Consider the following 23,354-nt stretch of genomic DNA (forward strand, 5'->3'; position numbering starts at 1 on the left):
CAAGGGACACTGAACAGTTTTAAAAAGAATGCTATGAAGAGCGAAGTACTAACAGAAAATGGTATTAGGTTCAGGAAATCCACCAGGCTGAGACCAGTCAGAGGCCAAGACACTGCTCAGAGCATGTCACAGAATCACAGACTATTCCAAGCTGGAAGGGACCACAAGGATCATCGAGTCCAACTCTTAAGTGAATGGCCCATAGAGGGATTGAACCCACAACCCTGGTGTTATTAGCACCATGCCCTAACCAACTGAGCTAACCTCAGAGCGTGCCTTATATGTATGCCCCATTTTTACTTTTCACGAGGCACCTGCTTCCAGCCACTGCTAAAGACAGGATGCTAAATTAGACCCTCAGTGTGAACCAGCATGGCTGCTCTCGTGTTTTAACATACTATGGACCTTACGCTGCAACTTGGTTTCCAGTTTACGCTGGACAACCACAATTCAGTGATCCTGGTCCATATTCAGATCAGGGCTGCTGATGAGGAAATGAAGAAATTTTGCTCCCGTGGGAAGAAAACACACTGCACTTTGAGATTTTTACCCGTGTCACAGCCTGGCAGCAAGTATCAAAAGAAAAAAAAAAAAAAGGGCAGCCAACATTCTGTACTGGCAGAAGAACAAAGAGAGTTTGAAGATCAGAATCTTCTAATTTTATGGAGAGTTATTTTTAGGAATTCCTTTAATAAAGCATAAGCAACAGCTTCCTTTCAAAGCACTATTTTAAAAAACCCAATCTCTTTGATAACTCACCTTTGGCTGAAATCAAGTGAAAGAGCTCCTGAGCCTTCAGTTGGAGCTCCAGCAATAAGGTGTGCTGCAAACTTCTGCACTGTTGGATGATAATGTCTCTGAAAGAAAGGAAGAAAGAAGGCAGTTGACTGAAGGATGAGGGATAATAATTTATTTATCTACAGATTCTCACATTTATTTCCATTTCTATGAGATAGAACGTTCTGTTGTTGTTTTAAATAGAAAAAACACCTCAAAATCACTCAGTTTGTAGGGTTAAGTGAATGAGAACACCCAGTCATACATTTATTCACTGTTATGTCATGCTGTGAACATGACTCTCCACAGTTATTCTAACTCCTACTCCCAGAAAACAGGAAGAAAGGGCCAAGGAAGCCCTCCCCAAGCCCCAAACTCTGACTGGAAGGACAGATCAAGGTGTCTGTTCCTTCCTGGGCAAGGGCTGGATTTAAAGGGAACTTGACAAACTGAAAAAGCCTCCAAAGGAATCTTATTAAACAACCTGCAGTAAGATCCAGTGTTATCATGAGCCCATTCCTTCCATATCACTGTGTTGCTCTTCCTCTTTGTATGGAATAGGCTCATGTGGGCCAGATTTGACTGATAAGCCTGGAGACCTCTGCTCTCTATTTGTATAAAGCATATAAACATTTAGCAGCTGACTTTTACTTCCCAATTCACTCAGTTACTAACCTGAAGTAAATGCAGCTCCCACAGAGCTGTGTTCTGAGCATTGCAATGCTCTGGTTCATCTAGTTCTGGAAGATAAACTCCACTGCCTTGAGACTCGTTATCTAATAAGAGGTCCATCTTTGGGAACATCTACAACACACAAAAAAACAACTGAGTTGCTTCTATTACACATCCAATTATAACATGGCTAAGTCAGTTTCAGGATTCGTTCCATGTTATTCAGTTTCAGCAGCATTTAAGGATACCCTGTTTTCATCATTCTTGCTTAAGATGCTTTAAAATATTTTGCATAAAATCCATTTGTCAAAAAATTCAATAACCTTTAGTCATCAAGTTAAAAATTTCAACAAGTAAAACTTACTTGCATGAAGATCCTGTTTGTTGCCAATATCCCAACACTGGAATTTGGAAGTACATGAAGAGCAAGTGTGGAAAGTCGCTTCAGGAAAGCAAGAGCTCGTTGCTGGGAAACTTGCTTTCTCCGCTTGGCAAACATGACATCCAGGCACTGGAGCACAATCCCTATATCCTCATTGGTACCACCTCAAATGCAGAATTTCAGAAAAAGAGTAAATAACCATTTCGTGGAACATACAGCTGAATACTCTGCTATGGACTGGACACTGGAAACAGCACAAAAGCCAAGAGGTTCAAACACAGCTCTCATGGGATAGACATAAGCATACACCCTTTTTTGGTAAAAGTACTCCAGCTTTGAACAGAAAAAATGTATCATTGTTTCTGCACTCCTTTCTAAGAAAATACTTGTTCTGTCAAAAATGTCTAAACATTAGACACAGCTACTGTTTTAATTCTAAGTGCATCCATGTCATGTCAAACCATGACAATCCAGTGTATCATCTGTAAATTATTAAACAGTGCAAAGATTTAGTCTTTTACCCATCCAGAATTGCAGAATATTTTTTCTTAATATTTCTCTGTTAGTGAATACGCATTAATGAAGTTAATTAAAATTATGTTATTTCAAATTTTACAAATACATTTTCTTAAACTATTCAACTTCTCAGAATTATTGGGAAATTTAGATTTGAAAAATAAAATGCCAGAAATATAACAATCAGAAATATACACCAGAAAATTTTAGAAGACAGAATTAATTTTTAAAATAATTTAAATTTAATATTGGAAAAAGTAAAGATTCCTTCCCTGTTAGAGAAAGAATTAGAGAAAAACCCCAGAATTTCTAAATTGCCACTATAAGAAACAATTATAAGGAAGTAAAAATATTTAAATTGAGGACAGGATAAAGGCTTATCCAAGACCACATACTCAGCACTCCCTAATGAAATTACATGATTAGAACCTGTTACCATGTATTGCAATAATACTTCAAGTACTTGTATTGCAGTAATGAAGAAGAAAAAAAGTAGGTTAAACCAGACAGTAATTTTTTCAGAACTCAGACATCTTTAAACAACTGTAGTTTATTAACACTACGTTAAGGCTGTGACACCAAAGAGGCAGAATAAACATTATCTAGGTAAACATTGAAAACAAGAATCTGGCATTACCTGCATGTAGGCTGAACAGTGTCTTGTAAAGATGTGTGTAAAATTTCATCGGATCAATGTTAAGAACATCACCTATTAACATAATCCCAAACAAACACATTTACTCCATTGATTTATCAGACAACATTAAACAAAAGTTTGTTTTTAAAAATCTCTTACCTTGACCAGAGAGTATATGAAAAGCACTGAGAATGCAATGAAGACTCTCACGATAGCTTAAATCCTAAGAATACAAAACTGATTAAGTACCCAAAAGAAAGTAATTTTAAGAAAACTGTAATAAAAGTAAACTTAACTTACCCCAGATGCAATAAGAGAATGAAGGACAATCAACAGGTCATCAAAAAATTCCACATTTATGAGATGAGCAAACCTTGAATCAAAGAGATTTTTATTTTTAGCTAAAGATATTATCTGTGAACTCAGTTCAAAGTATTTTAAATTGCCAAAATCCACACCTTAAAAGCAGCTAAATCAAATGCTGAACATTTACTGTCTTCTCGTGAAGGAATGATTCAGCCCCCAGCTGCTAATCATGGCTTCCCAAGAGCTCTAGAGACATGCTCATGTCCTTCAGGAAGCAATCAGGCAAAATAATGGAATCACATCACACCCTGCTGGGTTTGAACCACATTGATTCCATCATGGGAAATTTCACATCACATTGAAATGGTTTTGGAAATAGCTGAGAACTTCAGCAGAGAAATAAAGTAGTTACAACTAATTTGTCAGGGACCCATCTTCTCTCACCGCTTTTATAAATTCCTTTCAAAGTCAAAAATTCTTTTAGTGCTTTATGTCTTTTCCAACACACACAAAAGAAGGCAGAGTCAGTTCTTACTTTGCAAGACCTTCTAGCACAGCTGGCAAAAGTGGAGACTTCTGAGCTTTCTTCAAGATTCTAAAGTAAGTTACGAATACAATATTCAAGGTTTCTGTGTGCTGAAGGAAAGAAAACAAAACTAAATACTTAATCATGGAAAACAGACATTTCTACTTCACTTAAACTCAATTGAAAATGCTTCTCTCTGTCCAAGCCTGCACTGAAGCCTTCTAAACCAGTCCTGGCTCTGCCATTTCCACTCTTCTTATGCAGAAAAGCTCAAGTCCTGCTCTCCTGCTTCGACTTTGTTCCCTCACGCCCTCCTGGCTAAACAGCCCACACCAGCCAAACTCCTCCTTTCCCTGAAGGCCACTCTGAGAGGCTGATAACACCCATTACATGGTGTCCTACGGAATAGGGCAAGACATATGTCAATGGATTCAATACCTTTTTGGGCAGAGTGCAGAAGGGAATAGGAATGACTAAGCTGGCCTTCCTGGGCAAACTGAGAGACCTTGGTTTACTAAAACCTAGACCTCTGGTACAGGTAAAATGTTTGTTATCTGACAACATTCTCTAGAGATATGGAATGCTGACAGGCTGGAATGGAGGGAAGACACTTGATTACCAAACGGTTAGGAGCAGCCGCTTTGCAAAAATAGGGAAATAATCTCTAAATTACTTACCAACTTCAATTTTTTTTCTTTACTTTCTGATGCTTCTGCTTCCAGGAGTTCTCGTTCTAGTTTCTCTTCCGCTTTCTTCCACTGAAAATACACAGTTGATTTTAAAACAACAGATTAAATGTTTCCAACCAGTCTGGATATCTAGGTTGCAAAGATACCCAGAGAACAAATCTTCCATGCTTGGTGAGTTACATAAGTCACCCTGTGACTTACGGTACCTACTGGGTAACCAGCTTAGATATTGCTATCAGAAACAACCAATCAAAAGCATTACCAGTACAGGGAAGAGGAAAAAAAAAAGATAGGAAGATAATAAAATTCCCCGTAGAAGCTCATAAATGTTCAAGTACAATGCAAACACTAATCACTGATGCTGAGAGTTAACAATGGCAAGAACAGATGTGCAATCATTGCTGGAACAAATTGCTACATAAAGTTGCACAAGTAGAGCACGAGAAAGCACATGTCATACCTTTCTTTGCATTCTGGAAAGATTCTTTCTTTTCTCTTTGTAAGTCATGAACTTTTTCTTTGGTGCAATGTCTTCGGAATCTTTTTGTAACTCTACTTCCTTAATTCTTAAGTGAAGAAATACTTTTAACACCTATGGTAAAAACAAATTAAATACAATGAAAGGTGATCCACTATAGGAACAGAGGGTAAAAAATCCTGAATTCCATTCCATCTAGTGGGCTTTGCTAGTCAAAGGTTCTTCTGTTTACTCTCCTCCTGTTCCTTCATACTTGTATCTCTAACCTCTGCTCCCAGTTCCTTCCCCAGCACTGTCCACTTCTATCCATTCCTCCACTTGCCTCTCACTTCAAGTCTCCCTGTCTGACTTAACCCACACCTCTGTCAGGATGAACTCCCAGTCTCCTTCCCTTGCCCCATACCTCTCTTTCTAACCCTCTGGCTCAGCCTAATCCTAAACTGTCTGTGGTCTGACAGAGTGGGGACATTCTGCTTGTCTGTAGCCAGCAGCCACGCTGACTTTGACGTTCAGATTTTTTTTCAACCTTTGCCAGAAGAATATTGTGAGGTACAACAGAAGGTCTCTTACCTCAGGTCTGACATCGTAATTTCTGCCCCTCACAAGGCCAGAAATGACCTTAACCACACCAAGTGAAGCATAGCCCAACTTGTCTTGTTTAAAGAGCTTCTTAACTGCCTCAAAGCACAGTTCAGAAATCTGAAAAAGCAAATCACAAAGATTGTTCTGCAAAGCCAAGTCCACAACAACAGCTAGTAGTAGATGATACTCGTGGTATTTACTAATTAGAAAGTGGACACAGCCTTTAAAATAGTGAAAAGAAATGGCCACAAGATCTGGATGTTGTGGAATAAAGCTCAGAAATAGATTATTTTTCGAGCAAAACAAGAACTATTTCTCTAATCAGAAAAATCACTTACCATTTTCGATGGATCGTTCATGAGCGGAACAATGAGAACAATAATGTTGTTGTGGAAGTTGAAGTGGGGTAGGGCCACAAGCAGCTCACACAGACACTTCACTGCTACCTCTGCCAGACCTTTATATGCCTTTAATGAGATGACATTGCTTTTCTTCAACTTCCTTTGCTTCCAATCTGCACAAAACATTATTAATTTTTTTTAGTGATTACTGTTCAGAATGATGGGAAGCTTATAAATATTTAAATTTTTACTGATTGCAGGCATTCTCCTACATACTTCATGCAAGTACTATCTCAAAGACAGCAGGTAGCACTCAATCAGAGGGAAACTGATGCTGCAAACAATTTTGCCTTTACTACAAAAATTGGGAAGTGTTGACTATACCTTTAATTGTTTGTTCCAGATTTTCTAAGTAAAATTTATACTGGCTCACAAGGCCTTCCTCAAATTCTCTCAGTTTCTGAGTTTCTTTTTTAACCTGTAAACATAAGAGAAACAAAATTTTATTTGGGAAGGTAAATATTAAAATTAGCCAATGGTGAAAAAAAGGTTTAAAACAAATATCAGATATCTAAGTAGATTTTTCTTCTAGACAGAACTTCCTAGAAATGTATTAAAACAAAAATATTCCTGTATTTTTCTACAGTTGTGCTCAGAGGGCCTTTTCCAACTAGGCCCATTTCATTTACAGAGACTGAAGTAAAATTATCAACTAGATGTTATTTTAATGACTCTAAACTGCACTAAACCTACACTCAAGAAACCTTCCAAAGAATTGATTAAAAACGAGCTGCACAAAATAAGTTACTCTGCATTTGTTCAGTAAATTGTTGAACACATTTCAAAGAAATCTATGCCAGTTAGGTGACAATGTTGCATAATTTGTTTTCTTTCTAATTCTCTTTAGTGTGGGACCTTACTCAAAGGGTTATGAGAAAAGTCACCCAGGTTTGGTATACTACTTTCATATACTAGTTTTCCTCTCCATTACCACCAGCATATCACCTACTTCCTGAAAGGAAGTATGTAAGAATTAAAGGTTCAAAACAAAGACCTCTGCTCCTGAAAGTGTCACAGCTTCAGACCCTCCACAGGTATTTGTATATTTGTCACCCTTTGCTCAGAACTATAAACTTATATTAAAAAAGAACAGTGTTCATATTTGGCACAACTGAAAAAATTCTGAACTACTCATACTACCCTATAAATAAATTTGATATTTTACCTTGGTAGCCTTTTCTGCTTCGGTCAGAGGCCGAATTTTGTAAGAAGGCACAATATCTTTGAATATCTCCATCAAAGAAACCATGACCAGCTTCCGAACAATCACGGCCACATTAGGATCCTGTTCCATCAGCATGGCACGCAGCTCCTTCAACTTTTTAATCTGGTTAAAGAAAACAGGCAGACAAAATCAGCTGAAGATCAACTACAAACCAAGGGACAAGCACAATGTACTTTAACTCAGCAGTTACTCACTCTACTTAGCATTGCATAAAGAGCCAAGAAATGCCACATGTCCCAACAAAATTTTAATCTCGGGAATAATCAAACTGTCCTGCTATTATAAACTTGCACAGAATTATAAAAAATCATTAGTATATCCTGAAGCACTGAGAACTATCAGATACAACCCTGTATTCAGAGCTTACATAAGGGTCACACTTAAGGAACAAGGTAGTTTGGACAGAAAATACCCCAGACAGTATTATTCCCAAAATCACAAGTACTCAGAGGGACAAATTACTCCTGAACAGAGCAAACATAGTCACCTGGACCTGATTCAAATCCTTTACACCAACCACCAACCTATGCAGTTTAACAGTTTGACAGCCCCTGAGAAGCGATACAACACTGACCTTTTTTCCTTGTTCTACCCATGTATTCTTGTGCCTTTGCTACTGTTTGGTCACTTCAGATCTTTATTTCTTGACTTACCGCACAACAGAGGTACACGTACATGCCTGTTAAGTAAATGCTACGTACATTGTTGTCTGGCTCAGACAGAATGGCAGATGCTAAGGCAGCTATGTGCATCTTCCTCTCCTGCAGCTTTTGTCGCCTTTGAGCAGCCATTTCCTCAGGAGTCAGAACAGGCAGGGGCTCCTCAACAGAGTCTGGCACAAGGTGTGAGAGTTAGAAAAGAGGGTCAGTGGGGAAGTCGCTTAACAAATACCATGTTGCAAACTACAGTTCAACACCATTTCAGTGGGTGTGGTATTAACCCCACAGGAGTAACACCTGAAGTTCCGCAGTCAAAGAAGCTTTAAGAATGACTTTGCTAGTCCTTATATTAAACCAGAGATTAATTTTTGCTCCACTTCAAAATCTTTTGCTTGCAAAAAGAAGTGGACTAAATGTTTTTGAATCTGTCCACAGTGTTCCCAAAGTACAGTGGGAACATGGAAACTCAACATATTACCCCAACTGTGCCAAGAAACCACAGCGCTCTGCAATTTGCAGCAAATTATTCAACATTCACTTTTTCTTTTAAAAATACAATTGTTTTGTTTGTGTTTTCTGAGTATTACTTTGTTATGTCCTTTCTCAGCTTCAGATTATATTTAGACAATAATGACCCAGAAGCAGCAGAGTTAGAACTGCAACTGTTATTTGAAAATGACTCCTAACTGGATAACCAACAGCAAATCAAAAATCTCAATTTCCTGGTATTCTGATGTTCTAAGCAAAAAATTTCAAAGACAAAGATAGACACTCAAAAGCCTACACAAGCCTATGTCCTGAACTGCGTTTCAAAATGATCTGAGTAATCAACAGAACCATAGCATATATTCTTTATGTAAGACCAATATGATCCTTCTTACTAGCAAAGATAGCATAACTGATAAAAGGAACTTCATGAACAACTCAGTTCCAGATAAAAAACAAAAATAATTTTAAAGGAAGAGATTCTGAAGCCAGCTATTCCTCAGGTCCTGAGAATCTAACAGGTAAGAAAGCAAGCTTTGAATAACTGTTATGCTTTCATGGTAACATGGTAATGAACATATCCAAAAAATCTGAACGAAATACACTTAAACTACAAACTTCTTTAGGGAACAGCAAAGTATTCTTCAGATATGGCAGTGATTTAGAAAAAAAAAAAAACATAAAAAAACCCAGCACAAAGCAAACATAATGTTTTATTACCCTCTCCTTCCTCCATTTCTTCTGTACCCTCTTCTTCATCATGTGCAACATTGAGAACTGCAAAAATAAAATGTCTAGTGTCAAGCATGTAATACCGTGAAACTTTAAAAGAATAAATTATATACTTTTTGGCTACTATACCAGTTCTGGAATCTGTGTCTTACCTGGTTTTTCCACAGCTTGAGGAATAATGCCACTCTTGTCTTTGATGGGGAGCAGATGGATGAGTTCCTTTTCTGGCTCTGTCTGCATTCGTCTTGGCACCTTCTCATATTTCTCAATCACACTTTCATGTTTTCGTTTTTTGACATGAACAGGTTCACTGAAAAACACAAGGCAAACTAAATGTATCAGCCACCATGTATGACAGTGTATCACTAGTGGTAACTAATTGGATTAAGTGTCCGCCCCTCAGGTAGGCCAAGGTGCTGTTTTACTTGCCCTTCCTCCCTCCCTGTGCTCCCCCACAGCATGAGGGGCCGCCCTGACACGGCTCAGGCTGATTAAAGTCTTAACCCCCAGCAGTCCTGCCATGAAGGACTTCACCAGCAAACAAGCAGGACTAGGATCCTCTCATGGGACAAACAGTCCAGAGCCTTCCTTAAGATGTCCCACAGCCTCTCTCTCCCTTACCGTGCCTTGACCTGCCAGGTGAGTCTAAACAAGGATGTGATACTGAGAGGGTCAGTCAGTGAACATTTTTATTTACCCTACTCCATGTTTACTTGCACCACTACTCCTATCACTTTTCTACTCTGCTTACTGGGAAAGCCTATGTCACACCCCACTCTCCAAGGACAACAGCAAACCTTTTGCAGGTATGTTCCTAAACTACACTTTAGTATATAAGAACATAAGTATCTAGTCTGTGCTAATATGAACATGTAATTTATAAGTGATGTAATATTTGACAAGTTTTTAAGAACTATTACAGTCGACCAGAGTAAAGACAATTGAAAAGTTCTCCAGTTTAAGGGAACACTATGAAAGGAGGTAAAATCTAGTAAAACAGGTAAAAAAGCAACTACTTCCATTTTTCCACCATTCTAAAAATGTTTTGGCATAATGAATGTAAAACACATAGACCTACATCTTGCAAAATGTCATTAAGTAAAAACACACAATAAATTTTGAGTTTTGCAAGACTTTAAACTTATGTCACATCCAGTTAGCTTGGGGAGAGGGGAAGGTTTAAAATAAAATTCTTTTAAATCAAGAACTTGCTATGTGGCTACAAGAAACCCTGCAGTAGAGTACAGCACAACTGCAACTTGTGAAATGAAATGAAAAGCCATTTACTACTTTCCTTCAAAACTATACTAAATTATTAATTAGTAACTGATTACTGATGTTAATCAGTACTGCTACAGATGATTAGTAACTGATACTGATATTAATCAGCATTAACAAATTAAAACCACCCTAGAGCAGTTAGGTATACACTCGTTTTCACATTCATCAAAAAAGGCAAGTTAAGATTTTCAAAGAATCATGTAATCAGAGACTTCTGTAGAAGGGTATCTGTAAAGACTTACAATTTTAATACTAGGAGTACTGTCCTTCTCCATACTTCACTGTGACCTCTACCCAACACCTTGCTCCAGAAAACTGGTGACAAATCTTTTGTATGAATGTTTTGGTGTTGCATGTGTTTACAGACATGGATTCCAGAACCCTTTTTTTTTTTCCCCCAGCAATTTGCAATGCAAAATGTATAAAGGCCCAAAGTCCAGGGAATGTCCTGAATACTCTGTACAGAAAAAAAGACTGTTTACAGATTAAAGCATTTCTTTAAGTTTGAGAAACGCTTCTCATCTCACAGCCAGGGACCTCACGGGCAGGAGCACTGCAGAAACAGTATCCTGAAGGTCAGGCAGAGCAGGTGAATGTAGTGATAGACACCAATACATTAATACTGAATGTACTGACAGACTAAGGAAACACTAAACTGGAACTGCAAAGAAACACCAGGCTAAAAGGGACCTCCCAATAGATGTATTACATTACATATTAATTGCACAAGGCTGAATTAGTACAAAAAGTAGACATCATAACAACACTCACTTAGAAGAAAGATCTCTGGTTAAAAAGGATGCTTTTTGGGCCAAATCTTCCATTAATTTTAAGTCATCTTCATCCATCATGTCCAGTGGAAGAGCATCTTCTTCCTCTTCTTTGTATTTTCCAGCTATTTTAGAAGATGATGTTTACAGATTAAAATCCAGTATGTATATTCAAACTTGAAAATCTAACCCTGCCTAGGCTTGTGAAAAGATTTTACACCTTACTTCAACCTGGAGCTCACTGACCTTTATGCATGTCTTTTGTGTTATCCCAGAAAACTGCCCCTCTGACATCCAATAATGATCAGCATAAACACATTTCTACCATCTCCAACTGTCAGATTTCGATGCCCTAACAGCTACATTTTATATTTTTCACAACTCTCCCTTTCTTTCAACAAGAACATCAATTATTTGTACACAGAGAATGTAGTTTTCTTGAATTTCACAACATAAAGCAGCAGAATATTTAGTAACACTTATACCTTCTTGCTTACTAAAATAACTCTGAGCACTTACCAACTTGCTTTTTCTTGCATTCTTCCAACGGAAAAGGCTTTCTAGAAATAGCATCTCTGACAGCCTCCCTTAGCTTCTTTTGTTCTTTTCGATACTTCTTAGCAGCACTCTTCTGCTTATACTGTTTATTCTTTAATTTGTTGTCAAGTTTTATTTGACTAGTTCTCAGTAACTTGCGAAAGCTTGGAACTCGCTTTTTGTTTCTTCTCTAGGAAACAAACAGAAAATGACAAGTCACTGACACATTCACAGCCTTTGTGAAATTTATTTCACTGTTTAAGATCTCATTAAGTTCCTCTCTCTATTAGGGCTGAATAACATGTTTCTTCCAAACAGTATCATCAGTTAGCTTCAAATTTACACAACCGTGTTACGTTTTTGAGAAAAGACACCCGTGATGAATGTTCTACAGAAACATTGTTTAACAACCTTTTTATTAAACCCTATGTCTATCACTTTAGACACATGGACACTCAAAGCATGGTAAACAGGTTGTTAGGGTGCTTTGTGTGCTCTCAAGCACTCTGTTCTCTCTTCAGGATGCTGTTGTTCCCTAACACACGGTAAGTACTTTGGGGTACTTTAAAGTACAAGGCCACAGCCTCGGGTAAATGTTCTCCTGCACACATAGCTCACATGCTGAGCTATGGCTTTCTCTGGCCTGAAACTCTCCCTGACCAGCACCTGCGTGGACCTGGCAAGGCTGCCTTGCTGCCTGCGAGGCTCAGAGCAGCAGGATGCAGATGTAGAAGTTGCAGGTCCCAAAGCTCAGGGAGCCACGGTGGTCGTGGGAAACAGGGCTCAGGGAGAACCCGGAGGCACAGGACAACACAGGCGTCCTATGCCAAAACACCAAAACAATCCCAAGGGTGCTCGGGGTGGAAATGGACTGGGATTACCTACTGACGGCACGGGAAGGCAAGGGCTGTGGAGAGAAGCCGGGCATCGAAGCCTTCACTGGGGTGCCCTGGCACTGTCCCTATGCCGGGCACAGGCGCTGCCGCGGCCCGGGGGCAGCTCGGACCCCGCTCGGCTCTTCCCGGTGTCCCCCACAGCCCCAGGGACACGCCGCGGGCTGTCCCGCTGCCCCCTGTCCCGAACAGCCGTTCCGATCTCCTTCCATTCCTCGGTTCCGTCAAAATCACCTCCGAGGGACGCGGGACGAGGCTGCGCTTTGCCGAGACCCCGCCGATACCTGTCCTAGGCACCCCCGCATTGCTCTGCCGGGGCCGCGGCGGCACCGGCTGCTCCTGGGCACGGCTCCCTATCCCGCCCAGCCCCACGTGAAGCCCGCGGGAACTCCAGTCTCCGCTCCCCCTCCCGCCCGGCGCCGGTGCCCCTCAGCCCCTACCGGCTTCATGGCGGCGGCCCGCGCGTGCTGCCGGCGGCGGAAGCGCTCCCGGCCCGACCCGGCCGCCGCCACAGCGGCCCCTGGCGGCGGAGGCCGGCGGGGCGCTGAGGGCCGGGGACCACACCCGCCCCAATTAATGAACATTTTAATTAACGCCGCAGACGCTGCCGCGCACCGAAACAGGCCCTTGTCGGGCCGGAGGGGCTCAAACTGGGCCCCAGCTTACCCTCGGCTCCTCGGTGAGGCACCAACACCGCGGCCACCAGCTCTTGGAGCACATTTCAGGAGAATGGAAAAGAGGCACAGCGAGCATCTGCTATAAGTTTTATTTACACAGGAGTTGGTACTAGTGGTCTTAAAGGAAGGCTTGATCCTTCTATTTACAGTTATATACAGATTTGTAGTTGAAAAGTAAGAAAACTGTACAAGATAACACAAAAATATAAGACAAATTGGATCCAATTAAAGTAGTGAATACATAAGTTAAGAAAAATCTGACATTTACATTTCAAATCGTAATGTTATGAGTAGCATATACGTAGTTTTTAAACCAGAAAGCAATGTAAGTTACACCACACTAAATCTTTACCCCGATTATGCAGACTCTGCTTTTAAACACCAGACAACTGGAAGCCTCCTGCACTTAAAAATACATAATGATAATTTTGACTTGATTTCCAGAGGGACCAGTTAAAAAACCCACATGTAAGGAATTTATTTACATTAAATATTAGCAAAAATGGATGAAGAGAGTGCAAGTGTTCCTTACCTGCAGTGCTATCCATATTAAATTTCTGTCCCCTACAACCACAGGTTGTTGTACAGCATCTTTGAGAACAGGAAATGTTTGAAAGTAACTGCCATGACACATACAATATGACCAGTTAAAAGATGTTACAGAATTAAAGAATTCAGTATCACTAAACCTTTTGGACTTCAATATTGCACACTAATAAAAGATAGTTTCAGAAACAAATCTGTGTCTGCATTATTCCCAAGCGTTAAAAGTTGGTGCTTCTTTGATAACACCAAGTCCGCAGATAGCTTTGTCATTATCTAGTGTTCACCATTACATACAATTATTTGTTAGTTGGAAATGGCTCAACAAAATAAAACTTCTGGTGGCAAAACCCTTTCACAGAATACCCACTCCATTTACTCCACAACCAATACACCAAAACAAATGCTTAACACCACTCACTTTGAAAGCTGTACAGTGAAAATAGCAGCCCTGTTCTTATCACTGTTTAAAATTTATATTATTTTTTCTATAGGTTTGGGCACAATACTTCTACAGTTCCTGAGTTAAGTACATTTGCCCAGACTGAAGAATGAAGCTGCAACTTAAAAAAAACCAAAGAAAACAAAACACAACCACAATAAGACAATACCCTTTCCCAAATTTTAACCATCTTGCACATAAACATACCAAACCACCTTATTTGGTCCTTAATACTTTCAACTTGGTAATTTTGGAGGTAATGTTTGTACCAAAACATTTGGTTTGGATAGCAGTTTTGGGGCTTTAAGATTTAGAATTTCCCTCATCCCCCCAAAAAAGTGCCTTTGCGGTATTTGTAAAAAAAGTTATGCCTCAAAATTTTTTTTTAAGTACCAACAGAAGTTATTACAAATGTTTATTGCATTGAGCTGATTCTTTTAAAGTATTAAATATGAACACTCCTCAATTCTCAGTTTTATAGGTTTTAGTATTCTGTGTGAAAACAAATCTTCCCACGACAAAAACTAATACTGGCAAAAGGGTGAAGATTTCATCAGTTCATTACTCCGCTGAGAGCTATGTCATTTTTCCATCTCATTTTCACATTTTCTATAGTGTTTTTTCCACATAGAAGTGATGTGAAAGCTTTTAGTCTTCAAGTGGTTTTCCACATTTTCAATTGACTTCAAGGATTAGTTACAAGGATTAGTTTTTCGGTGCTGGGCTGTGGTTCTTGTCTCCTTCTTTGTTGTCCTTCATCAGTGAGGCAAACACCTGGCAAAGTAAATTATTAAATGAATATAAAAAAAGCCAGTCTTATAAAAAGTAGCTATATTAACCCCCACAATATTAGCATGGAGCTTAATTTCTAGAATAAGACATTAGAAAGGAAGTGCCCATTGCTCAGAAGTCAGACAAGCAGCAGACTATAAAACAGTCATCAAAAGAAGTGGCCCATATATTCATGTGCTGACATCTCTGATTTCATATATATAGAGAGAGATATATATATACAAGAAACTCACCTGTGCCCATTTCTTGTTACTATTCTGCATCTGAATAGCTGCAATACAACTAAAAAGCTTTTCTGATGTAATATCTTCTGGAAGTTTTGTTAGAAACTGTGCTATATGAATAAAATCCATCTGTAGGAGAATATCTTCATATAACCGAAGGATTCCTAATCCTGTCCTAAACAAAAATTCTTCTCCATCTCTGCAGAAAACGTCCCAGACACGACAGGCCAGATCAAGTGGTAATGACTTGCTGTAGAGTGTAAAAATCCTACAATTAAGTAAAAAAAAAAAAAAGAAACAGTTACAACTGTAACTTACCTCAGAAAAACAAAAATACAGCTTCCTGTAAATCTCAGTTACATTAGCTCAGAATAGGCAGATGACAACTTATTTCATACACTCTTATTTTTCCCATATTTCAGCAATCCACAAGTCTCCAGTTTTTGAAGTCAGAACTTGTACTCTGAAACCCATCTCTTCTTATGCCACAGGAAAGCCTCCACTGGAATATCCTCCCCCTTAGGAAGCTCTGGCTAAAGTTACAAACCTCTTCATACTCAGAGTACAATATACAGGTAAGAACTTAAGCAAAGATGATAAATGTATAACTTAAACTGTATGGCTTAAATGGTAAAAGTCAACAGATCTGTTCATCATTTGTTTCCTAAACTAAATCTAAAGCCACAAATCATCTCAATGGAGAGCTACATCCCACTAATCTGCTAATGAAAACTGAATAACTATATTTCTATGATACATTTTTGAATTTCTATTCACATTAAAAGTCTGGAAAATCTAAAGACAATTGCTGTTCTATTTTTACTGAGAAGAGTCCAACCACATTTTTTTTGCAAAGCTTATTTTTAAAAGGCATTCATTACACATGGGCAGAGAGCTCATGCTGTATGTAACATATTGTAGAACTCCTCCCACAAATTTGTAGTGGTTTCTTTGATACAAAGCACGGTGCTCTCTGTTTTCTCATTACTGCTATTGGGAAGTGGTTCATGCTGAGACTTATTGCTTACTGATAAGCTGCATCTCATAGGCAGGCAAAGTTCAGATGACAATGTTTTTATATTATTTAATTCCACCCAACTCAATTCACTCTATTAGAATTATTATATGGGTTAGAAGTTTCTGTATGAAGCTTATCCTTACACACACACATGAACAGACATTCTGTATTTGGCAGCTCTACCACACTTCAAGGATGCATGCATTACTGCCTTCCATTGCAGGCACATAACGTAGTTTGGTACTCTCTGGTTTAGAACATTTGTTATTTCAAATTGTTCACTCTATTTTCAGTTTATCCCTTCCCAAATCGGTCCTAAATTTCCTCCTCCCTCTGCTTTTAACATCTCTATTCCTGTAGTCATACTTTCTTCAGTAGCTGATTATGCTCATTCCATCCACTCACAATCAGTCATAAGACTACTGTGGTGTAGTAGCCTCCTCTCCCCTACTTATGTTACACATAACTGCAGCAACAAGAAAATGAACACACAGGACCCCATGTGTCTCATTTTTTAACTGAGTGCATCCTGGATAATAAAGTTTGAATTGTGCCAAAGGAACTGTGGTTGCACAAAACAGTTCATCACAATTTCACAAGACCTAGAAAGCTGAGGTACATAAACACCTACCAAATGACATTTTTTTATTCTTGATTTCTAGCAAAAACAGAGTGTTCCAACAGTTCTAAGGTTAGGGTCGCTATGTTCTATGAACTCACCAGTCTATCAAATATATGTCTGGAGTAAGACTGTATGATTTGAAATGAAGAAACAATTTGGGAAGATTTTCTTCAAAAAATACTTCAAAGGCTGCAAAGTATTTCAGCATCTGTAGAGACAGTAAAGCACTTCATAAGCAGTCATCAAAATAATGTTAAGTTGTAAACTAACACAAACCCCACCAAGAACTGAGGATGTCACATAGCACAGTGTGACTTCTTAGGATAAGTAAAATTATTAAATGTTTCTAGAGGAAAAAAATCAAAACAATAGAAGGAGTTTTATGGATTAGTATCTAATATTCTCAATTTTGCAGAGAATCAAGGTTAAAGTTCTCCATTTCTCAATAGGACAAAAGGAAGTTATCAATAAATCAACCATCCTTCAAGACAAAAAAGTGTTACGGTTCAAAACCAGAAAACTCTGTGCATACCATGCTGTGATCCACACGGAAAAAGGCCAGCTGGCATGGCTTGTTTAGAAGGTTAGCAAAGGCAATGAAAGCATCTGCCTCTTCCAGATTGAGAATGAGCACAGCAGCAATGAAGGACATCCCTTGTACCTTCAAGTGGGAAAAGCATCAGGCAAACATAGGTGAGTAGGTTCAGTATATCTTATATCTTTGGAAATGGAAACATGTACAGTCTGCAATACAAACACCATTGCATAACATTTCCAGATGAATAAAAACAACACAGATAAATTTTTATGCACGCGAATCAATTTGATTTCAGCAAGAAATAAAATATTTCTTCAGATGCTGTTTTTAGGTGCTCAGTGGAAGTTCTGAGAGGTCTCATGATCACAAATCCTCAGGACTTGAAATGCAGGAAAGTTAAAACCACACAGGCTGAATGCAGAGCTCATAAGAAACAAAGCTTGGCCTCAACTTTGTTGTTAAGATATGGGGAAAGCAATCATGGAGAAAAACTTCACATATGGGACAGTTTAGACCCAGACATATGTTGAAATTGAGTCAAAATTCTGTTTCAGAACAGCCAATACACATCTCTCCACTTGCCAAACAGTATTTGTTCACATATGTAAAATTACTTCTAAGTGGTTAGCTACAATGCAAGTTTACATTTTTCTATGATTACCCTCTTACAAACACTTTAGCCTGCAATAAAAACTGAAGAGCACCATTCTTGTAGTTGTTCAGTGATGATCTGAATACTCATTATACTAAAAATAATTTTACCAATTTCAATTGCAACGATCATTATTCCACCATCTCTAAGCATTCATGCTGCTGCTGCTTCTCAAAAAATAAAAAATGCACTCAGCATTTTAACCAACTACGGAAAAGAGTACTGATATACATCAGAAACAATCCAGCAGCTTTCCATTTTTGTGGGATAAATAGGTGTGGAAATAAGATTACATTAAATTTACTGCTGTATAAACATAAAAAAAAGTGTGATGAGAAATATCCAGGCTAGTTGTATTCCTAATGAAAAAGAGAAAGCTTATCCATGAAAAATTACTCATTTGCCTTTTAAAACTCCACCCTGGGAACAAGCAGTCTCAGAAAGTGCAGAGTTTATAATCTCACTTAAAGAATATGGGAGAGTCTCCAAAAATGAGGTCACAGATGACAGAATTCAGGCCTAAAAACATTTGAACATGAAAAACCATCTAGTTATTTATGCAGAGTCCCAAGCATATCTGATTTAGAGAGGAAGACACACCCTGTGCTAAATAATGCTTTGTTGCATGGATGAGATTTAAAACTTTTCAAGTGTTTTTGAGCCCAGAAGCATTAGAGCTTGTAAAAGATTTTCCTAGATACCCCCAGAAACAAAGACAAAAAAAACCCCTGCTGTTCGTTATTTATAAGCTTCTGTAGGCTGACACCATTGAGAGAGAGATATTAGGTTTAGTTGGTTTGTTCAGGGGAGTTTGACAGTTTTTTATATTTTGCTTATTTTAAACACGTAATGTTTGCTGAAAATGGTCTTATCTTCATTGAACTCAGATGGAGTGATTATTCTTTGTCAGTAAGACACCAATAAGGAGTTTCTGGATTTTAGGACATGCAGAAGTGAAGCAGAGAGTATCACTTTAGAAATGGTAACAGTGGAAAGAACAGTAGGACAGAAGAGGTGAAGTGCTAACTGGAAGTCCACTAGCATGTTTTGTTTTTTTTCTGTAGATACTTTAGGTCTGTCAGAATGATAATGCCTTGTGAACATATCCATTTAAAGTTTTTCATGCAAGCCAGATAATATATACATCCTTGACATGCACTACATTTTCAGCTATTTAATTATCTCTAAGAACTACCATCATTGTAACTGCCAGGAAATAAAAGCCAAAGTTTAATTATTTTTCAAGTGCCAGTAGCATAAAGTTTAGAGAACCTATTTATTTAATACACTCTAACACGTGACATCTTAACCTTATTTGCCATGTTATAAACATGTTACAAAAAATACTTACATATCCCACATCTGGTCTGTAACATGTATATGCTCCTAAAACACTGTGCAGGAGATCATGATAAGGACCACCCTAATAAAAGGAGAGGGGGCAGGGAGAAAAGAAAACAAAATTTTATTTTTTTTCCAAATCACTTCATTCATACAGGAAAGTACCAAGATGAAAGCAAGCCAGTGAATTGTTGCCTTATCCACATCTAGAATAATACCAGGTTTTACTCCGAGCATTACCATATATGCTTTTGAGATGTTAAAAATAACAGACCAATAATCCTATGTACTGATTACCACTCAATGATTTTGTAATGGAAAAATGAAGATGTCTAGTACATATCCAGGGTTAGTCTTTCCTTTTCAGAGAGTGGATATTTTAATTCTTAGTAGAACAAGTTACTGTATTTCAATATTGCATGCCATTTTATATATCTATATAAAAATCATAAACCTGAAAAAGTGTACTAAAATGCATCAAGATTTCTGTAGCATTAGGAATAATAGGAACGTCATGCAATATATCCAGGAGAAAAAAAAACAAAAAACCTTACAGTCCATCATTAAGTGTCCCTACTTTATTCTCTTTTAAAAAACAAAAGAAAACCTCAACAACTTCTAAAAACTATACCACATTTGGCCAGTTAGGTTTCTTTTCTTGTTTAACTATTCAGAATTTTAAAGTTGTCATAGCTAAAGTTACAGAAATCTCACCTTCTGGAAAATATACAGGGATGGAAATGTGCGTGATATATCCAACTTAATTAGCTCCAGACTGGCCTCACGATCAGCAACAGATGCTCCTGCATCTGCAAGCAAAACCAACACTTATTAAAACTGACAAATTCTACAAACTTCAAACTAAAACTGCCATAGACACAAAGACTTAGCATATGAGGAAAAAAAGTTACTTGGCTTTAATTTTTGGGGTGTAACTTCTACAGTGCTATAATTCAAAAGCTAACAACGTCCACTGATACCTGGCATATGCCAACAACTCCAAAAAGTGAGGTAAACTATCAGTAATGACTACCTGTCTACTCATTCTTTTTCAAGTCTATTCAGGCCCAGATTAACCCTACATTAACTAGAATTTTAACTTTGCCCAACCCAGTCCTCAAAATCCTGTTTTCTTTCTTATATCCTGCTGAGACTTCAGTTACTGAGTCTGTTTAAGAGCAGAGTGAGAGCACTACTCTTGATCTAAACATGATCCAGCGGAATCTGACTTTTCAAATTTTCCATTCCTAATCAGCTCACATGGTGCGTCATTTAAAACAACAGCATTAAAATATACTATGTATAGTTTAATATATAGAGAGAGGAGAAAAAAAGATTAATCATATAATCACAAGAAGCCAACATATCTTCACTTGCAAAGTCAAACATATTACTTTAAGTCATGCATTTCTCGAGTCCCACTGTTACTGAAGGTAACCAAAACATAGAGAAACTTCACTGACATCTCCAGAACTCACCACACAGTTGCAATCTGCAGAAGTTACATTACTTCTGAGCTTTCATTAACTCTCATTTGACTCAGATATTTCTGCATCCTTAGGACTAGCATTCATCAAATGGCAGGAAAGAATGCAGCATTCACTCAAGAACCTCCAGAAATTCAGCTGGCCCTTGAGTTATCTCTGTCCAATCCTCCACATAGGGACATGATACAAATACTAGTGATAATGTGGTGAAAAAGACAGAAGGCACTTGGGGAAAAGGATCTTTCAGAGGGCTTAAATCAGACAAGAGCCATCTGGAAAGCAGATGATCAGAGAATTTGATGAATAGGCTGAAAAGAATCTGCTCTGCTGAAGCCTGAAAAACAGCATTTCATTCCTGTCCTCCTAGAACTATGATAGTTGGTCTTTCAGACTTTGCTACCAAAGATTAATAATAAACACAGTCAGCTTGCTTGCTTTTCAACCATGGATGAAAATTTTATTACTCTTAAGTCTTCCCTTATTAATATGTTCCCAGAATATCTGACACAATCTACACGGACCCTTCTCCCTTTCATTCCCATCCAGAACTACTACCTTTCCAAAATAAACAAATTACCTAAGCTTTCCCCCATGGACAGCCCACACCCCCACAACAAAAGAACAAACAAACCACCACTCTACAAACCAAGGGGCATTGCAAACCTGTTTTCTAAGGATAAGCATATTTACAGTCATGTACACACAGAATTTTTTATAAATTGTTTGTCTCAAGACAAGCTTCAGATGAGTCACAGAAGCAGCCTATGTGAGACTCAAATAATTTACAGTCAAAGTTGGCAGTTATTGAGGACTGGCTACAGCAAGTGCAAACAAAACCAGTAATGGAAGAGACTATCACATGGCAGCATTTTAAAAAGTATCTACTAACAGCACAAGGAGTTAATGTTTATAACAAGGATATATCCAACCTTAAAAACATAATTGATACTACTTTTAATAGAAAAAACGCCCACAGGAGACAGCAATATGCCAGTGAAAAAACTCTATTATACACAGAACAGCACTAACATCCTCTAACAGTGCTATCCTAATAGATTTGGGAGGAAAGGCCATCTGGGCAGCCAAAGAAACCCAAGTGGGATCTGAAATGTGTCATGTTATGTGTTCTCCACCTCTCAGTTCCACAATCAAAAATAGAGAATATTTTTTTCTTTCCCAAAATCATGGAAGGGATACCAACATAAGAACCATCTAAGCAGAGCTAAGCAAGAGCACATCCTGTAATTTAGTTTCCCATTTCTTCTTTTTACATTTTATCTAATATTTTCATGAGAGCTTAGTCCTAATATTTCAGAGGAGAACATTCATTTGAAAGTAAACTAGCACATGCAATATTTTAATGCATCTTTTATTGATACAGTAAATACTGCCAAGCCCCTCACTCACTGATTTGTTATAAGAAAGTAAACATTTAAGTAGGGAATGACTCGAGCACTTTTATTAAGTATTCTTAATGCTGCAATTCCATTGTAGACTTCCTGGTTTTCAAAATTGAATAGGAGGTTGTTGAGCACTCAGGAGAGCTCACCTTCTGTGTCATTCTCAGCAGTTGTCTCACTGAAGCTTTTCCATCGTTCCTTAGCTCTCGACAAGAAGATTTCATAAAGTTCTGTGAGACAGCAAAACAAAATCAGTCATAGAAAAGGAAGTAGTATGAAAAGCATCTATGCAAGACAAAAGCACACTAATAAGTATTCTTGGCTTTGGTTGCTTGATTTCATTTTAATTCACTGGAGGGAGGGGGAGAATCTGTTAGATGGTTACTGCTAACCACTGGAGTACCACTTTTATAGTACCAGTTTTGTAGTGTGCACTGTATTGTGCTTTCTGCCACAGTGAACATGCAAATTATGAAAGGGAAAGGATGCCTTGAATAATTCAGATTATTATTTTTGTGAATAATCATCAAAATCATTCATTATGAAATAAAGCAATTCCTCTTTTCACTCCCTTAAGAAACCAAAGCTAAAATTTCTTAATTTTAAACATAAAAATTATTTTTTGGAGGGGAAGCCCCACCTTAATTATTACAACACTAAAATGTTCTTGTAAGCAGGTTTTGAACTTTGCTTCCATAATTTATAAGGCTATGATGTCTACTTGTAAAACACAGCTGTTCCTAACCTTGCAAAATACAATTCTTCACAAAAAAATACACTGATTTTTTTTTTAAATGAAAGTTGACATTTTTCTTTGAAAACAATGGATCACATTTTAATGCAAAATTAAGTTGGTTAAGACATACCAGGAGTGATATTTAATTCGTTTCCCACAGCTAGACTCCAAACCTTCCCACGTACACTTGGGGGTAATCCCTGCCACCACAGCTCTCGAACTCTTCGAGTAGCACGCCTAAGATAGGGAAGCAGGGAGAAGAAAAAGAAAAAAAAAAAAAAAAAAAAAGGCACATATTGCACATCTTCTTTTCTAAAATCACTGGGCAATTTA

The 23,354-nt window shown here is 38.1% G+C and overlaps 2 protein-coding genes across 4 annotated transcripts in view; both read right to left on the reverse strand.

The window, feature by feature from the left end:
* The window catches only part of NOC3L (NOC3 like DNA replication regulator), a 16,812-nt gene extending 3,496 nt beyond the window's left edge, over window positions 1-13,316 (reverse strand). The window contains exons 1-19 of one of the 3 annotated variants that reach the window (XM_017803880.1): window positions 13,216-13,316; window positions 11,639-11,846; window positions 11,121-11,244; window positions 9,221-9,378; window positions 9,057-9,113; window positions 7,893-8,023; window positions 7,132-7,293; window positions 6,291-6,384; window positions 5,904-6,079; window positions 5,554-5,682; window positions 4,966-5,097; window positions 4,494-4,574; window positions 3,826-3,926; window positions 3,285-3,357; window positions 3,144-3,207; window positions 2,985-3,056; window positions 1,814-1,995; window positions 1,453-1,581; window positions 760-857 (exon numbers count right to left, since the gene is read on the reverse strand). In XM_017803880.1, the coding sequence (XP_017659369.1) occupies window positions 760-857; window positions 1,453-1,581; window positions 1,814-1,995; window positions 2,985-3,056; window positions 3,144-3,207; window positions 3,285-3,357; window positions 3,826-3,926; window positions 4,494-4,574; window positions 4,966-5,097; window positions 5,554-5,682; window positions 5,904-6,079; window positions 6,291-6,384; window positions 7,132-7,293; window positions 7,893-8,023; window positions 9,057-9,113; window positions 9,221-9,378; window positions 11,121-11,244; window positions 11,639-11,846; window positions 13,216-13,302 (2,258 nt within the window). In that variant the 5' untranslated portion in view covers window positions 13,303-13,316. Of the gene's footprint in view, window positions 1-759; window positions 858-1,452; window positions 1,582-1,813; window positions 1,996-2,984; window positions 3,057-3,143; window positions 3,208-3,284; window positions 3,358-3,825; window positions 3,927-4,493; window positions 4,575-4,965; window positions 5,098-5,553; window positions 5,683-5,903; window positions 6,080-6,290; window positions 6,385-7,131; window positions 7,294-7,892; window positions 8,024-9,056; window positions 9,114-9,220; window positions 9,379-11,120; window positions 11,245-11,638; window positions 11,847-12,833; window positions 12,910-12,989; window positions 13,043-13,215 lie in introns of those variants that run through there. The other 2 variants (XM_017803882.1, XM_017803881.1) reach the window with 2 other exon arrangements.
* The window catches only part of TBC1D12 (TBC1 domain family member 12), a 44,403-nt gene continuing 34,350 nt past the window's right edge, over window positions 13,302-23,354 (reverse strand). The window contains 8 exon segments of the mRNA XM_017839540.1: window positions 13,302-14,985; window positions 15,237-15,495; window positions 16,966-17,075; window positions 17,400-17,528; window positions 19,409-19,480; window positions 20,113-20,207; window positions 22,435-22,515; window positions 23,152-23,258. Of these exon segments, the coding sequence (XP_017695029.1) occupies window positions 14,917-14,985; window positions 15,237-15,495; window positions 16,966-17,075; window positions 17,400-17,528; window positions 19,409-19,480; window positions 20,113-20,207; window positions 22,435-22,515; window positions 23,152-23,258 (922 nt within the window). The 3' untranslated portion in view covers window positions 13,302-14,916.

Source organism: Lepidothrix coronata, unplaced genomic scaffold, assembly GCF_001604755.1.
Source record: "Lepidothrix coronata isolate B3197 unplaced genomic scaffold, Lepidothrix_coronata-1.0 Scaffold8, whole genome shotgun sequence".
NCBI lineage: Eukaryota > Metazoa > Chordata > Aves > Passeriformes > Pipridae > Lepidothrix > Lepidothrix coronata.